The sequence below is a fragment of the Chlorocebus sabaeus genome, unplaced genomic scaffold, assembly GCF_047675955.1.
Source record: "Chlorocebus sabaeus isolate Y175 unplaced genomic scaffold, mChlSab1.0.hap1 unalloc_scaffold_438, whole genome shotgun sequence".
NCBI lineage: Eukaryota > Metazoa > Chordata > Mammalia > Primates > Cercopithecidae > Chlorocebus > Chlorocebus sabaeus.
In genome coordinates this window covers 16858-32721 of record NW_027327746.1, presented here as the reverse complement: position 1 = coordinate 32721, position 15864 = coordinate 16858, and the positions used below count along the sequence as shown (strand labels likewise).

Here is a 15864-nt window from a genome sequence, read left to right as displayed (position 1 = left end):
GATCTACCTTTGCTGTCGTTCCATGCATCTGTCCTCACGAAGGATTAATCTACCATGTTTATCAGAGGTCTCAACCTAAATTCATTCAATTTCCACCTAGAGATGAGGGGAGTACATGGGGCATTTTGAAAGGAGTTTGTGGTTAGGGCCTTTGTTCATAAAGACTCTGCTGTTTAAAGAGGGCTGCTCGTAGACTCACAAAGCCCCAGGTCCAACACTCAGAGTCAGTGCAGACTCTTCCTGTGCTAAAACATGCCCTGTGAACTCGAACAGGCTTGACAAGCTGCTTCTGTAAGGCTCAGGCCTGAGAGATCCCAACCTCCACCCTCCTACCTGGCAAGATCTGGGTCCGTGTAGGGGACAGTTCGGATGCATTCGCCCACATAATTCACCGGGAAGTGCATCAGGAAGTGAGTCTTCATCTGCCAGGGCTTGAAGGTGGGTTCCTGAGGGATAAGGTGCAGTCAAAGGTGGCTGTCCTATTTTTATTTTGGCCTTTTCTTAGTGTGTGTTTTCTGTAACTACTGCTGTGTAGAACTTCTATATGAGTTTTAGGTTGTGAATCTTGCCCACCCAGAGTTCCCCCACCCCAGAGAGCCTCCACTTCGGCCCCCCTGGGCTGGTCCTGCCTGTGCTCCGCTTGGTGTGAATGTTGAGTGTGATCGGTCCACAGGGCTGCTTGACCCTGCGTCTCCTTCCTTCTTGTTGCTGAGGCCAGTTCTGTTCTCTCTTTCTCCACCTGAACTGCATTTGAAGCCAAGATGAAGGATGAGAAGTGGTTGCTAAGAAGGACCCTCCTGCAGCGAATTCGCTGTGAGGAGGCTGCGCTGGCCCAGCCTGTCATTTCCTTCTCTAAGCTCCTTCCAGAGGTCGGCAAGGGGCAGCCTGTCCCTGCCTGCTCTCGTGGCCTGCGAATCAAGAATGGATTTTACATTTCCAAATGATTGAACAAATAAAAAACTAACACTTCTGTGGGGAAAAGAAAGAGAGATCAGCTTGTTACTGTGTCTATATAGAAAGAAGTAGACATAAGAGACTCCATTTTGTTCTGTATTTGAGATGCTGTTAATCTGTGACCCTACCCCCAACTTTGTCCGTGCAAGAGACACGTGCTGCGGCGACTCAAGGTTTAATGGATTTTGGGCTGTGCAGGATGTGTCTTTGTTAAATAAGTGCCTGAAGACAGCTTGCTGGTTAAAAGTCATCACTATTCTCTTAATTTCAACTGCCCAGGGACACGTACATGGCCAAAGTCGCAGAGACCTCTGCCTAGAAAAGCTAGGTATTGTCCAAGGTTTCTCCCCATGTGATAGGCTGAAACAATGCTGCTAAAAGGTTTATGGAGATGTTTGCATATGCATCTCAAGGCACAGCATTTTCCTTTAAACTTATTCATGTCACAGAGATTTTTGTTCATATGTCTTACTGCTGATTTCCTCCCTACAATGATCCTATTGTCCTGCCACTCCCTTATCTTTAAGATGGTAAAGATAATTATCAATAAATACTAAGGGAACTCAGAGACCGGTGCCAGTGTGGGTCCTCTCTAAGCTGAGCGCCAGTCCCCTGGGCCCACTTTTTCTTTCTCTATACTTTGTCTCTGTGTCTCATTTCTTTTCTCAAGTCTCTTGTTCCACCTAACGAGAAACACCCACAGGTGTGGAGGGGCAGGCCACCCCTTCATCTGGTGACCAACGTGGAAGCTTTTCTCTAAGGTGAAGGTACACCAGAGCGTGGTCATTGAGGACAAGTCGATGAGAGACTCCCGAGTACGTCTACAGTCAGCCTTGCGATAAGCTTGTGCACTCGGAAGAACCTAGGGTAACAATGGGGCAAACTGAAAGTAAATATGCCTCTTATCACAGCTTTATTAAAATTCTCTTAAAAAGAGGGGGAGTTAAAGTCTCTACCAAAAATCTAATTATGCTATTTCAAACAATAGAACAGTTTTGTCCATGGTTTCCAGAACAGGGAACTTTAGATCTAAAAGACTGGGAAAAAATTGGCAAAGAATTAAAACAAGCAAGTAGGGAAGGTAAAATCATCCTACTTACAGTATGGAATGATTGAGTCATTATTAAAGTAGCTTTAGAACCATTGCAAACAGAAGAAGATAGCGTTCCAATTTCTGATGTCCCTAAAAGCTGTGCAGTAGATTGTGAAAAAGAGGCAGGGATAGAATCCTGGAAAGGAAAGGAAAGTTCACACTGTAAATGTGTAGCAGAGCTGGTAATGGCTCGGTCAATGCAAAATGTTTATGATAATCAATTACAGGAGGTAGTATATCCTGAAACGTTAAAATTAGAAGAAAAGAGTCCAGAATTAGCAGAGCCATCAGAATCTAAACCACGATGGCCAACTCCTCTTACAGCACCTCAGATGCCTGTAACTTTACAACCTCAAATGCAGGTTAAACAAGTACAAACTCCAAAAGAAGATCAAATAGAAAAAGAGTCTCTGGCATGGCAATGCCAATCCAAATACAGTGTCCACAATATCAGCCAGTAGAAAATAAATCCCAGCCGCCAGTAGTCTATCAATACTGGTTGCCAGCCGAGCTGCAGTATCGGCAGCCCCCAGAAAATCCGTATGGACAACCAGGAACATTTCCACTGCCACAGGGCAGGGTGCCATATCCTCAGCCGCCCACCATGAGACTTAATCCTACAGCACCGCCTAGTACACAGGGTAGTGCAGTACATAAAATTATTGATGAGGCAAGAAAACAAGGAGATATTGAGGCATGGCAATTCCCAGTAATATTAGAAGCAAGACCACCTGGAGAAGGGGTCCAAGAGGGAGAGCCTCCCATAGCTGAAGCCAGATATCAGTCTTTTTCTATAAAAATGCTAAAAGAAATGAAAGAAGGAGTAAAACAGTATGGACCCAACTCTCCTTACATGAGAACATTATTTGATTCCATTGCTCATGGACATAGACTCATTCCTTATGATTGGGAGATTCTGGCAAAATCATCACTCTCACCCTTTCAGTTTTTACAATTTAAGACTTGGTGGATTGATGAGGCACAAGTACAGGTCCAAAGAAATAGGACTGCCAATCCTCCAATTAACATAGATGCAGATCAACTATTAGGAATAGGTCAAAATTGGAGCACTGTTGACCAACAAGTAATAATGCCAAATGAGGCCATTGAGCAAATCAGGGCTATCTGCCTTAGGGCCTGGGAGAAAATCCAAGACACAGGAACCACCTGCCCCTCCTTTAATACAATAAGACAAGGCTCTAAAGAGCCCTACCCTGATTTTGTAGCAAGACTTCAAGATGCTACTCAAAAGTCAATTACCAATGAAAATGTCCGTAAGGTCATAGTGGAGTTGATGGCATATGAAAACACCAATCTTGACTGTCAATCAGCCATTAAGCCATTAAAAGGAAGGGTTCCCGCAGGATCAGATGTAATCTCAGAGTACGTTAAAGCCTGCAATGGAATTGGAGGAGCTATGCATAAAGCTATGCTTATGGCTCAAGCAATCACAGGAGTTGCTTTAGGAGGACAAGTTAGAACATTTGGGGAAAAATGTTATAATTGTGGTCAAATTGGTCATCTAAAAAAGAATTGCCTAGTCTCAAGTAAGCAAAATGTAACTACTGAAGCTACTACAACAACAGATAAAGAGCCACCTGGCCTATGTCCAAGATGTAAAAAGGGAAAACATTGGGGTAATCAATGTCGTTCTAAATTTGATAAAAATGGGCAACCAGTGTCAGGAAATGAGAGGAGGGGCCAGCCTCAGGCCCCGCAACAAACTGGGGCATTCCAAATTCAGCCCTTTGTTCCTCAGGGTTTTCAGGAACAACAACCCCCACTGTCACAAGTGTCTCAGGGAATAAGCCAGTTATCACAATACAGCAATTATCCCCCGCCACAAGAGGCAGTGCAGCAGTAGATGTATGCACCATACAAGCAGTCTTTGCTTCCAGGGGAGCCTCCACAAAAAATCCCCACAGGGGTATATGGCCCATTGCCTGAGGGGGCTGTAGGACTAATCTTAGGAAGATCAAGTGTAAATCTAAAGGGAGTTCAAATTCATACTGGTGTGGTTGATTCAGACTATAAAGGCGAAATTCAATTGGTTATTTGTTCCTCAATTCCTTGGAGTGCCAGGCCAGGAGACAAGATTGCTCAATTATTACTCCTACCTTATATTAAAGTTGGAAAGAGTGAGATAAAAAGAACAGGAGGGTTCGGAAGCACTGATCCGGCAGGAAAGGCTGCATATTGGGTAAGTCTGGTCTCTGAGAGCATACCCGTGTGTAAGGCCATTATTCAAGGAAAACAGTTTGAAGGGTTGGTAGACACTGGAGCAGATATCTCTGGCATTGCTTTAAATTAGTGGCCAAAAATTGGCCTAAACAAAAGGCTGTTAGAAGACTTGTCGGCGTAGGCACAGCTTCAGAAGTGTATGAAAGTACATGATTTTACATTGTTTAGGACCAGATAATCAAGAAAGTACTGTTCAGCCAATGATTACTTCAATTCCTATTCATCTATGGGGTCGAGATTTATTACAACAATGGGATGCAGAAATCATTATGCCCGCTCCATTATACAGCTCCACGAGTCAAAAACTCATGATTAAGATGGGATATATACCAGGAAAGGGATTAGGAAAAAATGAAAATGGCATTAAAGTCCCAATTGAGACTGAGAAAAATTAAGAAAGAAAAGGAATAGGGTATCATTTTTAAGGGCGGCCACTGTAGAGCCTCCTGAACCCATTCCATTAACTTGGAAAACAGAAAAACCGGTATGAGTAAATCAGTGGCCGCCAGCTAAGCAAAAACTGGAGGCTTTACATTTATTAGCAAAGGAACAATTAGAAAAGGGACACATTGAGCCTTCATTCTCACCCTGGAATTCTCCTGTATTTGTAATTCAGAAAAAATCAGGCAAATGGCATATGTTAATGGACTTAAGAGCAGTAAATGCTGTAATTAAACCCATGGAGCCTCTTCAACCCGGATTGCCCTCTCCAGCCATGATCCCGAAAGACTGGCCTTTAATTATAATTGATCTTAAGGATTGTTTTTTTACCATTCCTCTGGCAGAGCAAGATTGTGAAAAATTTGCCTTTACTATACCAGCCATAAATAATAAAGGATCAGCCACCAGGTTTCAGTGGAAAGTATTACCTCAGGGATTGCTTAATATTCCAACTATTTGTCAAACTTTTGTAGGTCAAGTCCTTCAACCAGTTAGAGGTAAATTTTCAGATTGTTATATTATTCACTATATTGATGATATTTTATGTGCTGCAGAAACAAGAGACAAATTAATTGACTGTTACACATTTCTGCAAGCAGAGGTTTCCAGTGAAGGACTAACAATAGCTTCTGATAAGATCCAAACCTCTACTCCTTTTCATTATTTAGGGATGCAGAGAGAAAATAGAAAAATGAAGCCACAAAAAATAGAAATAAGAAAAGATACACTAAAAACATTAAATGACTTTCAAAAATTGTTAGGTGATATTAATTGGATTCGGCCAAGCCTAGGCATTCCTACTTATGCCATGTCAAATTTGTTCTCTATCCTAAGAGGAGAGCCAGACTTAAATAGTAAAAGAATATTAACCCCAGAGGCAACAAAAGAAATTAAATTAGTGGAAGAAAAAATTCAGTCAGCGCAAATAAGTAGAATAGATCCCTTAGCCCCACTCAACTTTTAATTTTTGCTAGTACACATTCTCCAACAGGCATCATCATTCAAAATACTGATCTTGTAGAGTGGTCATTCCTTCCTCACAGTACAATTGAGACTTTTACATTGTACTTGGATCAAATAGCTACATTAATTGGTCAGGCAAGATTACAAATAATAAAATTGTGTGGTAATGACGCAGACAAAATAGTTGTTCCTTTAACCAAGGAACAAGTTAGACAAGCCTTTATCAATTCTGGTGCATGGCAGATTGGCCTTGCCAATTTTGTGGGAATCATTGATAATCATTACCCAAAAACAAAAATATTCCAGTTTTTAAAATTGACTACTTGGATTTTACCTAAAATTACCAGACATGAACCTTTAGAAAATGCTCTGACAGTATTTACTGATGGTTCCAGCAATGGAAAAGCAGCTTACACAGGGTCAAAAGAGCGAGTAATCAAAACTCAATATCAATCAGCTCAAAGGGCAGAGTCGGTTGCAGTCATTACAGTGTTACAAGATTTTAATCAACCTGTTAATATTATATCAGATTCTGCATATGTAGTACAGGCTACAAGGGATATTGAGACAGCTCTAATTAAATATAGCATGGATGATCAGTTAAACCAGTTGTTCAATTTGTTATAACAAACTAAGAAAAAGGAATTTCCCATTTTATATTATTCATATTCGAGCACACACTAATTTACCAGGACCTTTAACTAAAGCAAATGAACAAGCTGACTTACTGGTATCCTCTGCATTCATAAAAGCACAAGAACTTCATGTTTTGACTCATGTAATTTCAGCAGGATTAAAAAACAAATTTGATGTCACATGGAAACAGGCAAAAGATATTGTACAACATTCCACCCAGTGTCAAGTACTACACCTGCCCACTCAAGAGGCAGGAGTTAATCCCAGAGGTCTGTGTCCTAATGCATTATGGCAAATGGATGTTACACATATACCTTCATTTGGAAAATTATCATATGTTCATGTAACAGTTGATACTTATTCACATTTCATATGGGCAACCTGCCAGACAGGAGAAAGTACTTCCCATGTTAAAAAATATTTATTATCTTGTTTTGCTGTAATGGGAGTTCCAAAAATAATTAAAACTGACAATGGACCAGGTTATTATATTAAAGCTTTCCAAAAATTCTTAAATCAGTGGAATATTACACATACAACAGGAATTCCTTGTAATTCCCAAGGACAGGCCATAGTTGAAAGACCTAATAGAACACTCAAAACTCAGTTAAACAAAAAGAAGGGGGAGACAGTAAGGAGTGTACCACTCCTCAGATGCAGCTTAATCTAGCACTCTATATTTTAAGTTTTTTAAACATTTGTAGAAATCAGACTACTACTTCCGCAGAACAACATCTTACTGGTAAAAAGAACAATCCACATGAAGGAAAACTGATTTGGTGGAAAGACAACAAAAATAAGACATGGGAAATAGGGAAGGTGATAACTGGGGAAGAGGTTTTGCTTGTGTTTCACCAGGAGAAAATCAGTTTCCTGTTTGGATACCCACTAGACATTTAAAGTTCTACAATGAACCCATCGGAGATGCAGAAAAAAGCACCTCCACGGAGACGGAAACACCCAATCGAGCGCCATTGACTCGCATGATGAACCAAGTGGTGATATCAGAAGAACAGATGAAGTCACCACGCACCAAGAAGGCGGAGCTGCCGACCTGGGCACAGTTAAAGAAGCTGACACCGTTAGCTGGAAAAAGCCTAGCTAGCACAAAGGTGACACAAACCCCAGAAAAAAATGCTGCTTGCAGCTCTAATGATTGTATCAACGGTGGTAAGTCTCCCCATGCCTGCAGGAGCAGCTGCAGCTAATTATACCTACTGGGCCTATGTGCCTTTCCCACCCTTAATTGGGGCAGTCACATGGATGGATAATCCTATTGAAGCATACGTTAATAATAGTGTGTGGGTACCTGGTCCCACAGATGATCGTTGCCCTGCCAAACTGGAGGAAGAAGGAATGATGATAAATATTTCCACTGGGTAACGTTATCCTCCTATTTGCCTAGGGAGAGCACCAGGATGTTTAATGCCTGCTATTCAAAATTGGTTGGTAGAAGTACCTACTGTCAGTCCCACCAGCAGATTACTTATCACATGGTAAGAAGAGAAGATAATCTCACTTTAGACATTTCTAAATTAAAAGAACAAATTTTTGAAGCCTCTCAAAGTCACTTAAATATTGTGCCTGGAGCTGAGGCGTTAGATCAAGTGGCAAAAAATCTTTATGGATTAAACCCAACGACTTGGATTAAGTCTATTGGGAACTCTACTGCAGTAAATTTTGGAATTATGTGTCTCTGTTTAATCGGCTTGTTTTTAGTGTGCCGGACCAGCCGAAGAATCCTGCGTCAAATCGAGACAATGAACAATCCTTCATCGCCATGGCACATTTATATAGAGGAAAAGGGAGAGAGAATGTTGCGGGAAGTCAGGGACCTTGAATGCAGGGCACTGTAGAGAAGTTATCAGAGGGTTCATGACGGCAAGATCCACGGAGGCTCTGCCATGTGCCAGGCATGAGACAAAAATTTACACAAAACACCTCATTTCACCCTACACAGAGTCCACAGACTGCTCCACAGTCTCCCAGGTAAGAGTTAGTGCATCTCTGCTGAGCTACTTCTGACTTCATCCTTTCTCAACTGCTTCATGTGTCACCCTACACAGAGTCCACAGACTGCTCCACAGTCTCCCAGGTAAGAGTTAGTGCATCTCTGCTGAGCTACTTCTGACTTCATCCTTTCTCAACTGCTTCATGTGTCACCCTACACAGAGTCCACAGACTGCTCTACATTTCACCCTACAGAGTCCACAGACTTCTCCACATTTCACCCTACAGAGTCCACAGACCTCTCCACATTTCACCCTACAGAGTCCACAGACTGCTTCACATTTCACCCTACACAGAGTCCACAGACTGCCCCACATTTCACCCTACACAGAGTACAGAGACTGCTTCACAGAATACTACCAAAGGGGACCATCAAATGATCCCCAAGAAGTAATGAGCGCCTTAAAAGTAAGAAAGCCAACCTCCTCCCCCTCTCTTAACTCCCTCTCCTCATTTCCGCAGAACCAAAGAAATATGAAGGGCCAGTGACGCCCCACTGAAGAACGCTCTCATGGTGGTTACACTCTGTACATAGGGAGCACAACACTGCTCCGTGCTGCATGAGGCTACTATTCTATACTACACTAGTACGATCTGTTTGTTCTATTCTATACTATTCCATTCTCTATGATAGAATACTACAGCTTCATTCCATACGATAAAATACTGTACTATCTGTTCTATTCTATTCTATTTTCTTCTATACAGAAAGGAGTTAGCCAGCTTGCTTTAGGCAGACAGTAAGGGAAGGGTCCCAGAGAGCCTCCAGCCCATGTTTTGTGCAGATAGGGGGACTTGCACGGGGGGGCTCGCCTAAACATGCTCACAGCAGACTAAAGGTCCCCATGCACACGAGGGAATGGGGTGGAACCACCAGATATTTGCCCCTTAGACAGCGAGCCCAGCCCCATCAGCTTCTACATAAAAGCCCTTGTAGTCAACTGGGAAGGGAGCGACCAGCAACCTGCTCTCAGGACCCCTCTTTTCGCTGAGAGCTTAACTTTTAGCTTAACAAGTTCCACTGCACTCACTCTTCGATGTCCCCGTGCCTGTTTCTTCCTGGTCATGAGACAAGAACCTGGACCCAGCTGAGCTAAAGAGCAAAACTCCTGCATCAGTGCTACAGAACACTATCCTCTCTGTTCTGTGCCATGCGACTCTACTATTCCACACCACACTACGTAATATTAATACTATGCTGTGTGTTCTAATCTAGATTGTATTATGCTATGCAATACTACGTCATTAGTTCAACTGTGTACTCTACAATACTATCCTACTTGTTCTATTCTAGACCATGTAATACTATTTGTCCTATTGTATACTACACTACATAATGTTACACTGTTTCTTCTATTCTATGCTACCCTATATAACATTATGCTATTTGTTCTATTCTGCGCTACTCTATATAATTCTATTCTGTTTGTTCCATTCTATACAATACCTTGCATCATTTTACCATGTTCCACGATACAAGAGTAGAGTCAGTTATACTTTCATAATCTCTTTTCCAAGCTCTTACCCAGTAAGAAATGTGATGTTTTACTATGCCTCACATAAATGCACATTTCATGATAATCAATGCCATTTCCTATGGTTGTAGAATTCTGTCTCTATGATTCTACTGATACGGCTTCTTTGGGCTTTTCTTTAAGTCCCTTGCAGTGTCTGGTTTCCTAGTGAAAAGATGACTAAGGTCCCGATAAGATCCTACAAAACCAGCATTCACACAGGCTCACCTGTGTGCACACTGCTGGACTCCGTGTTGAAGGAGTGACAGGAAGACAGATGGCTGTCGGTGGATGGAAGGCAACAAGCACAGAGTAGATTCCAGAACTGAGACGTGTACCAAGGCTCTGGCACAGCTGAGGGTCGATCCCAATTCTAGCCTCTCACAGAAAGGCAGAGGAGACTTAGCACAAAGAGCACAGAACTTTGCTTTAATAAAGCAAATGCTTACCATCCACTGTGAGGAGCTCAAGGAGAAATGGCAGTAGGCTCTACTAATGATACTGCTTTAAAAAATGGAAGGGAGAGGGTACATTTTCACATGGGCCATGTGGAAAGTTGGATGGACCTGCCGCTGGACCTGCCCCTGGACCTGCCGCTGGACCTGCCGCTGGACCTGTTCCTGGACCTGATGCTGGACCTACCGCTGGACCTGATGCTGGACCTGACGCTGGACCTGCCCCTGGACCTGCCACTCGGTCTGCTACTGGACTGCTAACAAATGCTGCAGATTTTTATGGAGAGAAAAGTACAATGCGTCTGAGAGCAGCTGTCCCAGCTCTGGATGAAGCCGGCAGAAAAAGGAAGCAGCAGAGACGCTGGTATCATTCAGTGGGCAGAGTCAATGACCCTCCTCTAAGTCCAGCAAATCTCAACCTGCATGTCTGCAACTAGAAATACCAATCACAAGCCAGACCTCCTGGCAAATACCATTGACCCACTGTAATTCTCTGTGGTGTATTATGTCCCATGTACAGGAAATCATTCACAAAGCCTTTAACCAGGAAGTACTAACATGACTTTTAATGCAATATAACAGCTTTGCACCCATTTAACATATATTTAACCCCAGTGGTATATTTAAATATATATTTTATAGAACATCAGGCATGTTTACCTAATGGCTCGAACTTTCACAATGTCTCTCTCCCTGAGAGGACAGCGGAGGATCCCATGCACTGTCTCCAGGAACATGCCCCTCCCAGAGAGGATTCACAAATCAAATGTGCACATGCATGCATGCACAGACACATATCACACACACACATACACATGGACAAGCACACCTACATGCAATGCATACATTCACACATGCACACACATTCACATAATCACGTAATACCACCAAACACATGCATACACATACAACACTCAAACACACACGCACATACAACACTCAAACACACATGCACAAGCATACACACAACACTCAAACACACATGCATATACATACACATTCTGACACACATACATATGTAAATGCGTAGACATAACGTGCACAAATATACATGTATAACTATATACACACGAGCATCCATGCATGTCTACTTGCACATATGTGCAGTCGTGCCTAAACATGTAACAGATGCACACACATACATGCAACACAAATACACATGCACACATATACACATGCATGCACATGTACATTACACACAAAGGCACACATACATGCACAACACATATACATGCAATACACACTTTCATACACATAAATGCAAACACACATACATATATACATCCCTCAAAGACCCCATTATTCAATTCTAAACAAAGTAGTTTATCCCCCAAATGTACCTTCTCGTAATTAATAAGCTCTACTGCACATTTCTTGTTTCAAATAATGAGGTCTCACACACAGCACACACACATTTATACTCCAATACGTGCGAACATATAAATAGAAATAGGCACACGGGCACGAAGACCCTCTTCTGTAAAGGTATTCTCAAACTTGAACTGAACGAATTCTGCTAATTATAGTCAGAGTCAGCAAAGATATATATTTGACCTCGGAATGAATATACTCGTTCTTTTCGTTACCCCTGGCAACAGCAAGAATGTAAAACAGAGTTGTGCGATACCATGTCACTTATTCAATCCCACTTCCTGGGATCTGACCCACTTGGAATAGCGTTTCTGTCTGAGTGATTTCCTTCTGACTAAAATCATGAGACAATTCCTTCTCTTCCTGCTTTCTCTTTCCCAGGCCTTTTCACTGCCCTTTCATCATCTCGGAAACTAAATCATACTTGTCAAAATGGAATGCAAAGAAACAGCCTTAGGAGAGAATCCCACAATGGAATGGACCCCAGAGAGGAAAAAATATTCTTTTTGAAAATGTACAAAAGGAAAAGTCAAGAGGTCTGGGTTCCCTCTCATGACAGAAACAGACGTTAGCATAGCAGGTCGCTCAGCACAGTTCAGCTCTGTGTATGAAACAGAGATTCTAGTCCTTGTCCCTGTTTCAAGCTCTGTGTTTGAAACAGATTCTAGCCCTTGTCCCTGTTTCATGATGTTGCAGTGAAGGTAACAAAACAGACAAAGGGCACAGGCTGCAGAAAAGGATTTTAAAAGGATGACTTTTAAAATGTGAGCCTGCTTTTCAAGGGCACAATGAGGACATTTTCAAGTATATTAAAGCTGATATATAAGAGATGGGTATAAAGACTCTACAAGGTCATTAGACTTTAGACTTACAAAGAAAACAAATCACATTCTCCTAGCATCACCAGTCAGGTGTTCCACAAATACTAAGAATAGCCACTGCAATGGGGTCCACTATGAGGAGTCAAAACACAACCCATGAAGCATGGCCGAGAGCTCCTATAACCTGATTTCTAGGAATCTAATTTTAAACATCCTCACAGCTAGCACATCACAAAAATGCAGAGCTCCAAATGCTGTAACACAAGTGCTAACAACACCTACCCAAAAATATACGAGGCATTTCAGGCAAAAATCCCAGAATCAGAAGAACACAAGTTTTATAATTTCTTCAAGAGCTGGTGCTGGTTGAGGCTCTTCTGCAGACTTCAACAAAAGACACGCTAGAATTAGCCATTGACGGTAACCCTGAGTCAACACGCACAGTGTTCAGAAAAGCACAAGGCCTGCTCCGACTTGAGACCCCTGGGAACTTTCTCTGGACCACACCGAGTGGACGACTTTGAGAACTCAAAATAACCAACAACCAGTCCATGAACAGAAAAAGAAGACTGCAGCCTCCCTGGGGACCTGGCTCCATGCCTGCCCCCTTTCTTCCGGATACCTTTGCCCTTCCTGGCTCCCTCATCCACCTGGAGATGCTCTGGGTTCAGGCCCCTCTCCAGTTGTGTCTCGGTCCACAGCTGGCTACCTGTGTGAAGCACCAGGCCTTGAAAGGCCATCTCCACCTGCTTCCTGCACTTCCCACCCACTTCCACCATGACGCCCAGGCTCTGGCTGCTCTCAGGGATCAGGGCCGCCAGGCTCCCCTCACAGGCTCCAACTGGAGTCCTGCCCCCTGGTTTTCAGCAACACTTGGGACTCTCCTGGAAACTCTCGGCTCTGGGCTTTCGTGAACTGCACCATCCAGCTCTTCTCTGGACTCTAAGCAGGGCCTTTTCTGGGTCTTCCAACCCTTCCTCCATTTCCAAATGTGGGCTTTCCTTTGGCCTCCTCTCTCCAGACGTGCATGCCTCACACTCTGGCTACTTGACCTGCACTTCTACCTAAGAGGCTCCCAAATGCTCCCTGCTCCAGATTTTCCCCAAGCCTCCTCCTGTATTTCCAAACTTGCAGCTTGCAGTGGTGTCTCCAAGTATCTCTGAGTCAGGTCCACAGTTGCTTCTCCTGATTTCCGGCAAAGCGCAACGGCGACCTCGAGGTGCAGACTCGCAGCTTCATCCGCCTTCCTGTACTCCCTCTTCCCCTCCTGACCCAGGCACCGAATTGCTCAGCTCACTGGCTGCCTTCTCTCCTCCTCCGGCCACGGCGAGTGCCCTGCATGAGCCTGCCCTGTCACCCCCCGGCTCCACGGCATGCTGCACATCAGAGACACGATTCTCTCCGAAATCCACAGTGGTTCCCTAGTATCCCACAGGTAAGGACTTCCACATTCTGGCCCCAATCAAACTTTCTGGCCTCAGATATGCACATGCATATTTTATCTATGCAAAGAGAGTACAGGCCTCACACCTGCTATCATTCCTGGGCTCCTAGCTCCTCTTAAAGGTGCTGTATGAGGTACCTATGCACTTTCCAAACACTAACTGAATATGCGCTTGGAGAACACTTACTTGATAATTTTGTGGCCTTGTCGGATAACGTGGACAAAGTGAGAACTATGCAGGTGTGTGGATGCTGCCTTGCCCAGACCTCACTTACCCAGACACTCCCAGATGCTCAAGGTGACCAGCCCTATTGGCGCACAGGCAGGCACAGGCTGCACCCCTACAGCTGGGCCCCGCGAGCTGAACTATAATTACGAAGCAGCTGTTTGCTCCTAAATCTGTTTATGCTGGTGCATTTGTTACACATTACTGAAACCAATAAAGTATGACTCCAAAGAGAGAATAATTGTATGAAAACTAAGTTGGATGCCTTTCAAAGACTTAATATAGGGGATTTTTTTTTCATTTTAATCTTTTTAAAATTGCTATCAAATTAGGTATGGGCAAAAAATATATACAATGTTTGAGGAAATAATTTTTAATGGTTTCATATCTAACATACCTTGCTTCTCTTGTGTTGCCTATTCTCTTCTAGAAGAACAAAAACTGTGGCAGGCCTGCGATGGCTGTGGTTGAGGAAAGGGGCCACAGCCACAGCCAGCAGAACCATGCTCAGCAGCAGCCTAGCCCCGTGTGGAAGAGGCGTGAACACTCTCGGGAGAGGTGGATGTGCACTAACGGTTCCCAGCTCTGACCTCTTTGATTAACTGAATGCGGTGATTGGTTTTATCTGAACGTCAGACAAAAGGGTTTCTACGTCCAGGAAAGACTCTAAACACTCTGGACGCTGCTGGGGCAGATGGTGACCGTGACCCAGTGATACCACTCTCCAGTGGGCAGCCAACCCAGTCTCCTAATCGTAAAGGACATTCATAGCAACACTACGAAAAAGAAACACTACTGTTCTGACCCAGAAAAGTGAAATTTAAAACATAAAATACACAGGTTCTAACTAAGAGGCAGACAGACCGGGCACGGTGGCTCACGCCTGTAATCCCAACCCCTTGGAAGGCCAAGGCGGGTGGATCACTTGAGGTCACGAGTTTGAGACCAGCCTGGTCAACATGGTGAAACCCCATCTCTACTAAAAATGCAAAAATTACCCGGATGTGGTGGCAGGCACCTGTAATCCCAGCTACTTAGGAGGCTGAAGCAGGAGAATTGCTTGAACCTGGGAGGTGGAGGTTGCAGTGAGCCGAGATCACGCCACCGCACTCTAGCCTGGGCAACTCCTTCTCAAAAAAAATAAAATAAAATAAAATAAAATAAAATAAAAATAAAATAAAAGGCAGACAAACAAAGGAGATTTCCTCTGATCTTAAAAACAGAAGTATTTAGGCCGGGCACGGTGGCTCAAGCCTGTAATCCCAGCACTTTGGGAGGCCGAGACGGGCGGATCACGAGGTCAGGAGATCGAGACCATCCTGGCTAACACGGTGAAACCCCGTCTCTACTAAAAAGTACAAAAAACTAGCCGGGCGAGGTGGCGGGCGCCTGTAGTCCCAGCTACTCCGGAGGCTGAGGCAGGAGAATGGCGTAAACCCGGGAGGAGGAGCTTGCGGTGAGCAGAGATCCGGCCACTGCACTCCAGCCTGGGTGACAGAGCCAGACTCCGTCTCAAAAAAAAAAAAAAAAAAAAAAAAAACAGAAGTATTTGTTTCACAGTGTGGATAATTGAAGATCTGCATAGAAATCACCTAGGGTCCCGCCCTCCCTCACAACAGACTGGGATAGAGGGAAGGAGGGCAGGAGGTGAGCCCCTTGTCCACGAGAGCCTCCTCCCACCCTATCCCCTTCCTC

At 43.7% G+C, this 15864-nt stretch overlaps 1 protein-coding gene across 16 annotated transcripts in view; it reads right to left on the bottom strand.

Annotated features, from left to right (window-relative positions):
- The window catches only part of LOC140711274 (presequence protease, mitochondrial-like), a 33598-nt gene extending 18077 nt beyond the window's left edge, over positions 1–15521 (bottom strand). For 6 of the 16 annotated variants that reach the window (XM_073014202.1, XM_073014205.1, XM_073014204.1 and 3 more), the window contains exon 1: positions 334–5846. In XM_073014202.1, the coding sequence (XP_072870303.1) occupies positions 334–375 (42 nt within the window). In that variant the 5' untranslated portion in view covers positions 376–5846. Of the gene's footprint in view, positions 1–333 lie in introns of all 16 variants that reach the window. The other 10 variants (XM_073014198.1, XM_073014199.1, XM_073014206.1 and 7 more) reach the window with 8 other exon arrangements.
- Positions 15522–15864: the final 343 nt, after the last annotated feature.